The sequence below is a fragment of the Rhineura floridana genome, chromosome 4 (assembly GCF_030035675.1).
Source record: "Rhineura floridana isolate rRhiFlo1 chromosome 4, rRhiFlo1.hap2, whole genome shotgun sequence".
Lineage (NCBI taxonomy): Eukaryota > Metazoa > Chordata > Lepidosauria > Squamata > Rhineuridae > Rhineura > Rhineura floridana.
This window is the reverse complement of record NC_084483.1, coordinates 92,739,525-92,753,966: the sequence shown is the minus strand read 5'-3', so window position 1 is coordinate 92,753,966 and position 14,442 is coordinate 92,739,525. Positions and strand designations below refer to the sequence as shown.

The window sequence follows — 14,442 nt, the reverse complement described above, 5'->3', positions numbered from 1 at the left end:
GTGGTCGACAGTATCAAAAGCCGCTGAGAGATCGAGGAGGACAAGAAAGGTGAATTCTCCCCTATCTAATGCCCTCCTCATATCATCTACCAGAGCGACCATGGTATCCTTCTGGGCCGACTTGGTGAGATGGGTACTGGAGGAACTGTTTTACAGTGGTTCTGATCCTATCTCCAAGGTCGCTCTCAGAGAATAGCATTGGGTGACTGTCTTTTGGGCCCCTGGCAGTTGTGCTGTGGGGTGTCGCAGGGTACCATCTTGCTTAACATCTATATGAAGCCCTTGGGAGCTTGCCTCCCCCCTTTTCATCTCACAGCGAGTAGAATACAGAAGAACTCCAACTCTCACTTTCTCTCCCCATGAAGGAAGAAAGAGGGGGCAAACAACTTCTTACTGCCCAGGTTGGGGGCAGCTAAAGCACATTCACTGCTAGGGAAAATATTGTTGATGCCACCTCTGCCCAGAACTTTCTCACAAGAGCAGTGGAGCAGGTGCCAGAGATGTAACTTTTGCTTGTGCTAGGAATAATTACCAAAGTGTTTAAGCTTGTATTTATACAACAGACAAGAAGCATCAATCAGGTTTCAGAATGTCCTCACACAAATGCCACCGAGAAACATCCTTGCTGATATCCTATGCACAGTTAGCATTTTGATTCAAGTTTTGACAGTAAACAAGGATGAGAAACCTACAACAAAAAAAATACAGTGATGTAGTCTTAAAACAAACAAAAACTCTTTTTCTCAATAAAAAAGTTTTTAATACAGCTGAAACTGCATGAAAACATTTCATCTACATTTAAACAAGGTGGTTGTTTGTACCAAGCACTTTCAATAATGGGAGCCCAAAGTTAAAGTGTTCGGACTAACTAGGAGCGACGTTCAAACAACAGAAAAGTCAGGAGCGCCACTTAATGTTAATGAGAATATATGAAACCATTATAAGCCTTACTTATGGTGAACTTTTTATTTATTTAGCTCAGATTTTAAATATTCTAATCTCAAACCAGTTTAAAAGATAGTATCGCATATCTTGCTAAACTGGCACATTTTTAATGTATAGACAAAGACATATGAAGCCTTTAAAGTCACTGAAAAGAGGATATTTTACAAAAACAGGTTATTTTAGGCCTTTCTGCATTGTAGTGTATATCCTCCATGCCTCAACAATTTGCAGTGTACCAAGATTACGAAATATAGGACCTTCAACGGCACAAAGTTATAGAACACAAAGTAGAGTACACATGGAAAAGCATCAACAATCAAGAGTAAGGGATCAGTTTGCAGCAAAATTCTCCTGCGCAAGCCCCATGGAAATGAATGGGAACTGCACAAAATCATGGTAGTATTCTTGTGTAGCGCCCATTCATTTCAAGGGGGCAACATTATATGTTATACCTTAAAATTAAATTTAACTTTTCAACAGAATCAGAATCATGAGTGCAACAGTGGCCATAGTTTAAAGCAAGCCAGAAACCTTCCTCTTTCAACAAGCCTTTTAAGTAGAGACCTTATCTCAGTCTGTGTTGGAATTGCTTTTTAATATGTTTTTAAAGATTTTTTAAAAATATGTTTTTAAAGATTTAAAAAATTTTTTTTAAAGATGGTTTGTTTTAATATATTTTAAAGTCTGTTTTTATTATTTTTAAAGTGTTTTTAGTACTTTTGTTTGCCGCTCTGGGCTCCTACTGAGAAGGGCGGGATACAAATCTAATAAATAGAAATGAGTAGAGTCCTTACACTCCCCCCTTTCCTGGTTTGCTGATCCTGGTTAGCTTAACTATATTTCTCTGTTTTAAGTCCAAAATGGGGATCTGTAGTTTGTCGGTTTACTAACCAGGATATACTTATAAACTGTGGTTTAATATCCTGGTTAGTAAACTGCCATTAAACCACAGATCCCCATTTCGCACATAAAACATGGAACTGTAATTGACCTAACCAGGATTGGCATGCGAACGAAGGGAGAAGGTGAGGGGACTGATGTGTGAATAAGCCCCGTGCTTGTGCCCAGCTCACTAAATTACAGTTTAGCAAGCCAGTAATGTACACCCAATTGACCCATTTCACTGCTAGTCATTTCCTATGCTAGCTTGCAAGATATTCTCCTCACCTTCTACTACATGCAAGAGCCGTGTATGGGAAGAGACATAAATACTTTCCTTCAGCTGGTGCATGCATGAAAGGTAGCCCTTCACTCGCCGCCTTCTCTTGAGCAGCAGGTAGAGTTGTGCAGTCCTGGCCAGAGTGGCCTAAAAAGGTTCTTCCCCTCTGTTTCCCAGCCTCCCTTTCCTGGGTATTTCTTTCCTTTCTGGCTTTAAAGGAACGCAGGTTTGACCAGGGCATATACTGTACTGGCAAGGTTTGGGGGAGGAGCCTATGGTGAGAAGAACTACCTTTGGGACTGTTATTCACTAGCATGTGGGCAGAGTTTTAGAGCTCAAGGTTCTTCCATCCCATGACAGCCAGAAGGGATCATAGGTGGCCAAGCTGGACTCTGGTTCCACCAGTGGCCGTGATCTGACTGTGGATATATGGCAAAGCGGATACATCCAAGGAAGCAGGCTCTCACCTACCCAAAAGCTTGTGCTTCAATAAAGGTGCTTGTCCTTAAGATGCTCTAGGGTTGCTATTTTTTTTCTGGTTTTTTTTTTTTTTTAAATGATGGCCTTGAAGAAAAGTTTTTCTTAGCAAGGAGGGAAGAACAGCTTTGCTTCATGCTAACTGCTCTTAAAAACAGAGGAATAAGGCCATAAATAAGTGGAAACCTTAGGTGGATGATTAGGCTTCCAGAAATATTGGGTAAGGCCACAATTCAGTGACAGAACACATGCTTTACATGCAAAAAGTCCCAGGTTTAACCCTGGCATCTCCAGATAGGACTGAGAGAGAATCCTGAACTCTGGAAAGCCACTTCCAATCAGTGCAGACAATACTGAGCTAAATGGACCAAGGGTCTAAGTCAGTAAAAGGCAACTTCCTATATTCAACCTGTTTAGGAAGCATTATGTATCGCATACATAATGAAGTTTTATGCTGTTCAACAATGAGTTAAACTTATTCCCATTCCAATCACTAAAAACTTACAGAGAGCCCTAGGAGTCAGTCCCAATGCATTCTGGTCTGTTCAACAAGCTAATGAATAATTGCAACTCTCATTTTTCACTGTCATTCAATCCATATCACAACAGATAATAACTCTATGCACAAATGCTAACACTGAATCTTGGCTGATCATGCCTATCCTCTGACATACCTAAGATGAAGCCAGGCATTGGAAAAAACTTATGCAGAGGTTTACTGTCATAATATTTACATAGCACTGTAAGCATTCAAAGAAATTCACATTCTCTTTACAGCAAACCTGTAAGTCAGGCTAGTATTATTATTGCATACCACCTTGCTGATAGGGTAGGGGCCAACATAGAGAGGGGTAATGGTTGGCCTAAGGTCTCCTAGTATGTTCATGGCATAACAGATTTATACTGGGGATTTCCTAGTGCCTGTTCTAAGGCATTATACACCATATAGCATCAATTACTCTTTGTGGTACAGCTACACTCACCCCACTCCATGATTTATGATGTTTTTAAGAAGTCTAAATTAAAAATATTTTTAAAGAAATCTAAACTAAACATTTAAAAAAAATAAAAATCCACATACACTGACTTTCAATATAGGTTGCTATTATAATCATGTAGCTACTTAGACACGGATAAACCAGGCATGGATTAACCAGGTCAAACTATATGAAGCACTGAAATGAGCTAAGATAGCATAATTCATGGTTTTACTGGCAAGGGCGTGTTTCTAAGCTGCTATAGACAAAACAGAAGCATGGGGGGGGTGTCAAGCCTCAAAAGAGAAAACTCTCTGCCTGTAACTGGTGTAGCAAAACATTATTTGGCAATTCTAAGTTCCTTAAAGAAATCTCTCGTGCACAGTTAAAGCACTTCTTTTCCATTAACAGAATATTTAGACTGTCCTCCCTCTAGGACTGCTAGACGTCACAGAACATAATAAATGCCCCTTACTTCAGGCACTCAGCAATTGCAGCCACTACAACCACTGCACCTCCACTGTTTCCTTTAACAAAAAAAACCCTTGTATCTGACAAACTGCATCCATCCTCTTTTCTGAGTTACAATGGACAATCCTAGGTTTCAGTACTAGAAATTCCCACATTTCCCAATTTCACCAAGAGTTACAGAAAACAAAGTTCACCCAAGGGGTGTACACCTAACTAGTGAAATAAGATTACATGGAATATCAGCTACAGAAGGAAAACAAACTAAGGGTGAACCTTGGGAGTGAGCCCTAATGAACACAGTAAGAATGCACAGGATTGCACTGCAGGAAAACTAGTTTTGAAATTGCAAACAAAGCATCTAACAATAGAGAACAAAGTAAATGGGATCTTCCACTGCATGGTTTACATGTATCCAGGCTCCTTAGGGAATTTATTGCCAAACTAAACAAGTCTTACAGACAGAACTGCAGGGCTGAACTGTAAACCACAAAAAACAAAGTAACATTCTATATTTGAAAAACAAACCAACATACTTGAGATTTCACACTTCTCAAATCACACTATTTAAAGATTTGCATATAGGTTTTACTGAAGTTCAGCTTCTGGATGCAAGGCTAAATAGCAAAATGTGCACTAACCGACTGTCAAAATTTGGAAAATTTATCTTATATAAAATGTAAGGGTGTGTGTTCTTTGGCCTTACAGCTATAGATTAGAATAAGCCCTAGAATATCTAAATTCCTTTCCCACATCAGCCTTTTCCCTACTACCTCAATCTACAGCTCTGCATATACACAACTCTTAACAAGTGAGCTACCGTGCCAGCAGCCTTCTATATTCACTTGAAAAAAGAAAGCAGCTTCATGCGCTCAAATGAGGCGTCTCTTCATTGAAGTGAATGGGAAACTCTTGATATTCTATGTGAGCACCGAGGTAGAATACTTAGGACACGGAGTTACCCATCAGCCTCAGCTCTCCACCTGCAAAGTGGGAACAAACACAATCTCTTCCAAAGCTCCACTGCAATGAATGACATGTGGAAACATAGGAATTTACCTAGTCACCTTATACCAAGTCAGACCACTGGTCCATCTGGTGCAATACTGTCTACACTGACTGGCAGCACCTCTCCTGGGTTTTTCAAGGCAGGTTCCCCCCCCCCTCTACCAGGAGACACCAGGGATTGAACCTGAGACTTTCTGCTTCCAAAACATGTGTTCTACCACTGAGCTATGGCTTTTCCATATGGAAACTTGGGGATAAGTAAGGTAGAATATATAGCACAGGGGTATCCAATGGGCCAGATGGTGTGAGACTATAACTCCCATAAGCCCCAGCAGCTTGGCCAATGATGAGAAGTGATGGGGCTCAACAACATCTGGAGCACACCACACTGGCTACCTGATACTGTTGTACTTTATTGTGCTATCTAGTTGCAAACAACTTCTAGTCTTTAGTCCTGTGTTTTCAACCATTTAATAAACACAAGTTAACTTAAGCCACAGACTATTCATTGGAAACGTAAATAAGACATCCATTATGCCACAATATGCACCATCAAAAATTTTTTTTTAAAGATGATGATGAAGCAGCTGGAAACTTCGAATGCCATTTTAAATCTCTAAGACTCTGATCCCTGTAAGGCAAAGAACATCTGGCATCTTACCGAGAGCTAACCACAAGCTTTCCCACACACGTAAGTACATTTATACTGTTTCATGCACTCACTACACGGACAGAGAACATTTCTCTCTCACACTCACACACACTCCGCGCTGCGCCCTCTAGCTAATCACTCAACTTGCCCAGTTCGAGGACACGTCCCTACAGGCCCCGGCGATTCCGACTCACCGAGCTTCTCCGCCGAGCTCCCAAGCAGCCAAGCGGGCAGCAGCAGGAGGGTGAGAGGAGCAGCCGCCAGCCGCTGGCTGCAAGAGCCCATGGCCCCGCAGACCTCACGGTTGCCTGCCCAACCCTTTGCTTCTTTCCCGCCGCTCGCTAGGAGCGCTTTTAAACGCCTGCTGCGGCCGGGCCGTGGGAGGGCGGGCGAGGAGGACGAGTGGCCCACTCCCTCTCGCTTTCCTTCTCGGGACGCCTCCTACCCACAACGACTGTGCGAGAGAAGCAGCTGCCTCGTCAGCGCAGCGCCCGGCCACCTCTCGCGGAGGAAAGGAAGCGAGGAAGGCAAAAGGCACTCTTCCCATTGGACTTTACGGAGGGGCGGCCCCCAATTGGCCGAGCCAGCCCTCCTCCTGCTCTGAACGTGGCTCGAATGTTCACTCAGCGCTTACTTTGGTGAAGATCGTAGGTTCGACCCTGCCTACAAGCCAGTGGTTGTTGACCCAAAAAAGCCGTATTTTTTCGTTCATTTCGGACGCGTGTAGACTCCTTTGGCTCCTTAGTAGCGAGGGAATGGCACTCTACCCATTCCCAGGTGCACTCTCTTCTTGGGGAATTTAAACTCTTGTAGCGTGCAGTTAGATCGTTTTGGACACGGTGCTGAAGTTGGTTACCCACTTCCTTATTTGCTTGAAAGTTCGAAACACTGAAGAGAAGTTCACAGCTCCAGGAACGCCAAAGTAAACTTTACATGTCCCTGAACACCAAAATACATGTTGGGATACTCCATACCATATATCTCCATGATCGGGGACACCTCCTCACGCATAACAATAAATGTATTGAATCAAAATTATCAGGCTTCCAAAATGCTCATAAATGCATGATGATGTTATAAAATCATGAAAAATAAGTAACTGGTGCACAGTCTGCTCTGGGCCAGGACAAATCATACACCCCAGGAAGTGCTTCATACCTGAACCAGAGCTTATGCTGGGTGCAAGGCACAAATATGGGCACCTATGCACAACCAAAATAGGTAAAACGTGTAGTACAAAAATTAGTAACAGGGTGGCATCCCAAAATATGCTGTGGGCCATGACAAATCATACACCTGAGCAAAAGGGAGGATGTCTTCTGCGAGATGCCAATGCATCCCACCTGACACATATCTTTTTGTGGACACACAGCATGGATAAAGGGTGTCTATGCACAACAGAAATAGTCAAAGAACATAGGGGAAACAGGAACTGGTGGTGTCCACCCCAAAATATTATGTGGGGCACCACAAAAAATACATTTATGCATATGGGGGGGCGCTCTGCAGGATGCCCTTGGGTGTGCATGGCACAGACTAGGGCATTTATGTACAAGAAAAATAGCCAAAATGTATAGAAAAGAAAATAAAGAACTGGGGTGCCCATCCCAAAATTTCCTTGAGGGCACCACAAATCATACTTCCACGCATCTGAGAGAGTCTCTTCTATGAAATGCCATCCACACATACTGGAAAGTGTCATGTATGAAATTATGTCTTAATGCTTCTTGAATAAATTATTGTCTGTTGACTCTGCCAAGTGTCCTTCTGTCATGCCACCACAGATCATATGCTAGCATGTGAGACCACTAGGTGCTAGGCACAGAGACTTTTTGCATTTGGGTTAGCATTCAGTCATATGATCCCCACTTGCAATCAAATGTTGTATATACAGTCCAGGAACTTAACTTGGATGAAGATAGTTTCTCCGTTGTTGTTAATTAAAACATATTTGTTACACAGGCAGGGCCGGTGTCAGGCATGACTGGGGCCTTGGGCACCAGCCTGCCCCAGGCCAACAGCGCCATAGCCCAACACCCCCCATGCACAGGGCTAATAAGCTTACCCATGCGTCCCACCTACCTCTCATGTTGTGTGAATGACTTGCATGCATAGCACACATGACTGCCATAAACCAAGATGTTGGTGGGGGCATTAGCCCTTTAGGGAAGCCCCCCCCATCTTGGGTAATGGCAAGCATGTGCACACTGAGCACATGGCATTCACACTGATGGGAGAGTTAGGTGGGGTGTGCATGCGGGCTTATTGAAGCTCACATTGTCTGTATTGGGGGGGTGCCTGGGAGCTCCTTCTCTGCAATCTGTGGCAGGACCTGACGCTGCCACAGATCACAGAATGGGAGCACCAACCTCCCACCCTAATGAGGGGCCTTTCAGGTGCCCCTCTGGGCTGCAGGGGCCCTCGGCCAGGGCCCAACCTGGCTGCCCTCTGGCGCTGGCCCTGAGCACGGAGCAATCTCTAGGCAATTTACAGTCAAGTTTAAATTACCTTTCATTTAGACCAAGGCTTGCCATCCTATCACCCGTGGGTGCCTGTGCTGGCCTTCAGTGGTCTCCCAGGCAGATAGGCCAGAATCTGAACTTTCATTTTAAAAAAAACAAGTATCTAGCCATACTAGAAAGAAAGTTACGAAACAAAATGTGCAGATATCCTTCTAAACAATTTATGTGAAATGAGCAAGCCTAGCTGTTCCTGTCTGACAATGTTACTAGCCAACGATAAAATCAGAACTGTGATTGGTAAGTGAGTTCTTTGGACACCAGCCCGAAGGAATCACTGGGATCCTAAAGAGCTGCTGTTTTCCCCTCCCTTTTAGTGCACTTTTCTGGTGTCATCTCCAGAGCTTGGAAGTAACTCGTTATTTTTAATGAGTTACTTGTAATCAGTTACAATTTTAAATAACGAGTGGGTAATTCCATTACATTTGGCAAGTAACGGAACGACTAGTAATTTCCCTACTTTTCAGCTGCAACTTTAACGTTTCCACGTTAGGTTGGACGTTACTTGGGGGCGGGAACAAGGGGAAGTCAGCTCCTGGCTGTGATTGGTTAACACAAGACATGTGCCTCACACTGATTGGACCTCTGCGCAGACTCTCTCTTCCCTTGTGATCTGTGTTAGGAGGCACGAGGGAAGAGGTGAATAGGCAGGGCCTGCTAGTGTCTGAGAGGAAAAAATGGACGCCGGAGGAAAAAGCCAGTTGAAGGACAACGGAGGAGAAGGCAGCAGCAGAATGGCAAAGAGCTGTGGAGGTGAGTGACGATGATTTGTGTGTGTGTGTGTGTGTGTGTGCCCCCCCGCGGCCCCTTCCCTCCCCCCGTGGCATTTCCCCCCCTGCCCCCCGTGGCCCCTTCTGCCCCTCCCACTGCTCTCCTTGCCTTGCTGCCGCCGCCCCCCATCAATCACAAGGCACTTCTGAAACTTCGGCCCTACTTCTCTTCCTTCCCCCCCTTTTTGAACTCTCCCCCTTGTTCCTATGCATACCTGTGTGCTGTATTTATCCAGACAGAGCACTCCCGCCTTTTAAAATGCCGGCTAGCTTTTTATTGTATATTTATCTGAACTCCATCTTTCTTTTTATTTGTATTTTTGTCCTGTTTAATCACAAGACTGAATTGTATGTGGGACAAAAACTGTCTCAGTAATAATAATAATAAAAATAAAAATAAAAATAAAAAATCATTAGGCGTATAATAAATGGCTTAAGGCTGATTTTTTTGTTCTTGGCAGAGATGAGGTGAGAAGTAGGGTCCTTGCAGCTCCTCCTCTCAGTCCCCCAGCTCTCAAACTCATGTTCTGTGAGAAAGAGAGCGATTCCCAGTCCCAGAGAGAGATAGACTGTTGACAATCTCTGCTAATATCTATACAAATGTACATAACATGCATCACCTGAACTCACATGATCTAGAGTTACCTTAGATCTTGCAAGATTTGCAAATGAGAAGCAATAGGGTTTTATATTAGTTCTGATTGTCTATTGGGCTATCATAGGTTATTTTTTTTTCATTTTCTATGGCAAAAACTCCAACTTCAGTGGAATTTATGTGATGTGTTCTAATCATTTGAATTTGGCTAATGAATGCTTTATTCTTTCATCAGAACTTTAGCAGTAGTACTAAAATATTAATAAAAAAGAAAAGGGAAAGAAAAAATACTTTACATACATCATTCAGCTGTATTGCTAATTATAGATATAGATATAAAAGATAAACGACATTTTGTCAAAAGTATTTTTGTCTACATTTTATACCTCATCCTTGGTTTTCCAAGCTTGGCATGGAATGCTTCTCATACAGAATTAATTTGAAATGCTGCATATTTATTATCATAATCATCATATTCAAAATAAAAAATATATGTACCGCCTTCAAGTTGATTCCAACTTATGGTGACCCTATGAATAGGGTTTTCATGAGGCTGAGAGGCAGTGACTGGCCCAAGGTCACCCAGTGAGCTTCATGGTTATGTGGGGATTTGAACCCTAGTCTCATTTTGTTCTCACAACAACCCTGTGAGATAGTAGGTTAGACTGGCCCAGGCAGGGTTATTCAGTGAGCAAAAATGATGCAAATAGGATCTCTTTTAATTGTGCTATCGACCTGCTTACTTCCACTCTGACTGGGGGATCTTGCAGCATGGGGAAGAGATGGGGGCACATCACAGCTGAAGTTCAGCCATATAGGAACATTATCTCTTGTTTATTACAGAGACGCCTGTTGCAGGTTTTGCTGCTGAGAGCAGCAGTCAGTTAGTGCGGCCACTTGAGTCACAGCTTGTTGATTCTGAGGAGGCAAAACTAGAAAGTGAGGTTCAGGAAGGAGGCCCTGTGCACGAGGAGGAGGAGGGCATGAAGCAGTGCCAGTTGCCCACTGCCACATCTGCAGAACAGCAAGTACCATGGTTTGGCTTTGAGAAAGCTTGTACATTTGTGAGCCAGAGTGGGAAAAATGTTGTTGTACGATGCAATTACTGCCTTCCAAGGATCAAAAATCTGAGATCAGCTGTTTCCTCCTCATCCAATGTGAAGAAACATTTTGAGGTAAGCCTTTGTCATGCTGGTCCTCAAAGAGTGTCCATTGTCTATTTATGTTTAAATTGTGAAGTTCCTCTTCCATTTTTTCTTGGATTCATGCTTTGTTCTTCTTCCTCAGAGGGCACACCCTGAGAAGCTAAGAGCAACTGAAGAAGCAATAAAAGCAAGGAGACGTGGCCTTCCTGAACCAATGCATGACACCCCTCCTCCCAAAATGCTGAAGCAGCAGCAGACAACCCTTGAGAGGTGGGGATCTGGCAGGGAGCCTGTCACCCAGAGCAATCTCGACAGGAGAATCATTGATTTCATTGTAGAGGAGACATTACCACTTCAGACTGTGGACAAACCATCATTCATTAATCTGGTTCGCATTGGACTCCCCAAAGATCTCACCATCATATGTGCCAAGACTCTGAGAGACAGAATTGAGAAGAGAGCATGCCACATGAGAGAAACTCTTGCAAACCGAATGGGTGCTGTGGCATATATAGCAACCACTGCAGATTGTTGGACCAATGGCAAGAAGAGTTACTTTGGGGTAACAGCCCACTGGATCAACCCAACTACCCTGAAACGTGAGGTCGGGGCCTTGGCTTGTAAGCGTCTGAAGGGGCGCCATACATACGATGTCCTTTCAAAAGCACTGCATGATATACATGTGCAGTACAGCATCCACAACAAAGTTATGTGCACTACTACAGACAATGGCTCCAACTGTGTGAAAGCGTTCAGAGTTTTCATGGCCAAAGAACCAGTGGAAGTTGCAGGCACCAGTGACGATGATGGTGATAACCAGGAGGAGGAGGAGGCTGAGGTGGAGTTTGTGCCTATCTGTGAGATCCTGGACACAGGACCTGAGGCAGAGGAAGAAGCTGCAGACTCAGGAGAGGATTTTATTTTACCACCACACCAGAGATGTGCTAGCCACACCCTCAACCTTGTGGCAACACAAGACATAGAGGCCATGCTTTCTGACTCCTCCAAAAGTAGTCTTCTTGGTCCTTTCAAGAAACAGTTTTGTTCCTTGATGGGAAAGTGCAGCAAGTTGTGGTCCAAGCAGAACCAGTCAGCCCAGATTGCTGAGTATATCCGTGCGCAATGTGGTGTGTATCTGAAGGTACCGAATAAGACCAGGTGGAATTCCACCTTTGATGCGTTGAAGCAACTACATGAGCTCCTGTCAACTGTGCCACTAAAAATGCATGCCATAATGGACCGCTGCTCCTTGTCCAGGATCACAGCTGCTGAGATTGAAGTGGTACAGGAATACACAGAGATTATGGAGCCACTAGCCCAGTCCCTAGATATCCTGCAACGGGAGAACGGCATGTTCATGGGGTATTTGCTACCAACGCTCTGCAATCTGGACCGCAAGTTCGAAGGACTGGAAAACAAACCTGAGAGGTACACATACTGTTTTCAGCTGCTGAGAGGTGTGCGCGAAGCCCTAAGAAAGTGGTTTGCAGCTATCTGGGAGGACAAGAGGCTTCTTCTGGCAGCCTGCCTACACCCTCGCTTCAAACTAGATTGGCTGGAATCGTGTCAGGCCACCACCCATACCAACAAGTAAGAACATTAGGGAAGCCCTTTGGGTGGATTACTCCAAGGGAAATGTTGTCTCAAGGGAGGCATCAGAGGGCTTAAGGTGGTAGGCAGGGGCTGGGCCTTTTCTTCCTGGGGCTCCTCATCACAACCTTGGGTTGCTGCAGGTAATCCTTAAGGGTCTGCTGTGCTGCCCCATGAGTGTGGTGACTTGGTCACCTTCCTACCTTCCATGTCATCATCCACAGGCTCAGGCTGGACCCTGAACCAGGGGACATGACAAGCATCAGGAAATGAAGAGCAGATGATGGTTTCCTAACATATATGTGTTAACATATCCTCTCTCTTTCTTAGATACACAATGGAAGCCTTGTTGAAAGCTGAAATAAAGATGGGTGTACTTAATGAGGACAGTGATCAGTCTTCAGATAAAGACCAGGAAGGAGATGACTTAGAAGATGACTTCTTTAACTTTCTGCCCCAGGGCAAGAAGTCAGCAGTGGACACTGCTGAGGAGGAACTGGTGAGGTACCTGAGGTCTCCCAGCAGGGAAGTGTCATCACTCCATGGCTTTCCACATGTGCTGCGGTGTTTTTTGCAGCACAACACAGGCATGCCTTCAAGCGCCGCAGTAGAACGCCTGTTCAGTACTGGTGGCAACGTAATGACTGTAAAAAGACATTCCTTGTCTGACATGCTCTTTGAGCATCTTGTTCTTTTGAGACATAACAGAAACATATTATAAAAGCATTTCAAGTGTAAAATTTGATTTCAAGAGTTGGGGTATCTTCATTGCTTGGGTGGATGTGAGATTCTGTTATGCCATTATGTTAATCTTATGGATAATTTTTTTTATTCTACTACCCCCTGTGTGTGTGTGTTTATTTTTAATATTGTTTTAGGCTTCTTAGATGTGCAGCAGCCAAGGCCAGCACCTTGTAGGAGTTTTTTTAAAAAAGGTAACTGAAATGTAATTGTAGTGATTACTTTTGAGGAAAAGTAAAGTAATCAGTTACTTTCAGAGCAATTGTAATTGTAACGGTAATTACTACTTTTTTGGGCCAAGTAATTGTAACTGTAATTTATTACTTTTTAAAAGTAATCTTCCAAGCTCTGGTCATCTCCCCCCCTCCCCATCTTTGGAATCTTCCTAGTTTGTCCTTCCTTTTCCCCATAGCAACCAGGATACATCTTCCTTGTGCTGGGTTTGCCTGAGTTCAGGTAGTGCCCAGAAATTATTTTCTGCAAATACTACTACACAATAAGTGTAGATAAATGTTAAAGAATCATCCTCCCCTCAAAAGGCAAATGTGGACACTTTGCAAAGAGGCTTAGGTATGTCTCTTGCTTTGCAGGAGCTAATTCACTGTTCTTACAGTACAATGGTATATATGTTTACTCAGAAGTAAGTCTCATTGTGTTTAATGGGGCTTACTTCCAAGTAAGTGGATATAGGATGGCAGCCTAGGCTTTGGTTTAGGGTTGCCATTGGGGGAAACCAGGGTTTTTGTGCCTTTAACAGCTGTATGGCAGGCAGAAATCCAACAGCTCAAGCTTTTTCTAGTAGAAATATTATGTAAAAAGCTTCACCATGACTACTTGCTAATTTTGTGTTATGCCATGCCCCCAAGGCAGCTATTATGTTTTATGCCATGCCCCTTTGACAACCATTTTGTGACTGGTGCACCCAGGGATCTCTCAAAATTTGAAATGTTCCCTCTGGTCCAAAAAGGTTTATTACACATTAAAGACAGTCTGGAAACTGCAGTTAGTCCAGAAGAGGGCTGCAAAATTATTAACTGGAACTGGGTGGATTGCCAGTTTATGACCAGGTTATTTGAATGACTGCCTTCTAGCACAGCCTTTCCCAACCAGTGTGCCTCCAGATGTTGTTGGACCACAACTCTCATCAACCTCAGCCAGCATTGCCAATGGTCAGGAAAGATGGGAATTGTAGTCCAGCAACATCTGGAGGCACACTGGTTGGGAAAGGCTGTAATCTAGCATATGAAGTACCTATCCAAACCTTAAGATCCTCTTAGGAACACAGAAAGCTGCCTTATACCGAGTCAGACCATTGGTCCATCTAGTTCAGTATTGTCTGCACTGATTGGCAGGGGCTCTCCTGGATTTCAGATAGGGCTCTCTCCAAGTCCCAACT

At 43.8% G+C, this 14,442-nt stretch overlaps 1 protein-coding gene across 5 annotated transcripts in view; it reads right to left on the bottom strand.

Annotated features, from left to right (window-relative positions):
• The window catches only part of LOC133383280 (transcription cofactor vestigial-like protein 2), a 130,375-nt gene that overhangs the window by 36,754 nt on the left and 79,179 nt on the right, over positions 1-14,442 (bottom strand). For 2 of the 5 annotated variants that reach the window (XM_061623689.1, XM_061623690.1), the window contains exon 1: positions 5,881-6,208. The exons of the other annotated variants lie outside the window; for them this stretch is intronic. In XM_061623689.1, coding sequence (XP_061479673.1) covers positions 5,881-5,971 — 91 coding nt within the window. In that variant the 5' untranslated portion in view covers positions 5,972-6,208. Of the gene's footprint in view, positions 1-5,880; positions 6,209-14,442 lie in introns of those variants that run through there. 5 annotated transcript variants of the gene reach the window in all.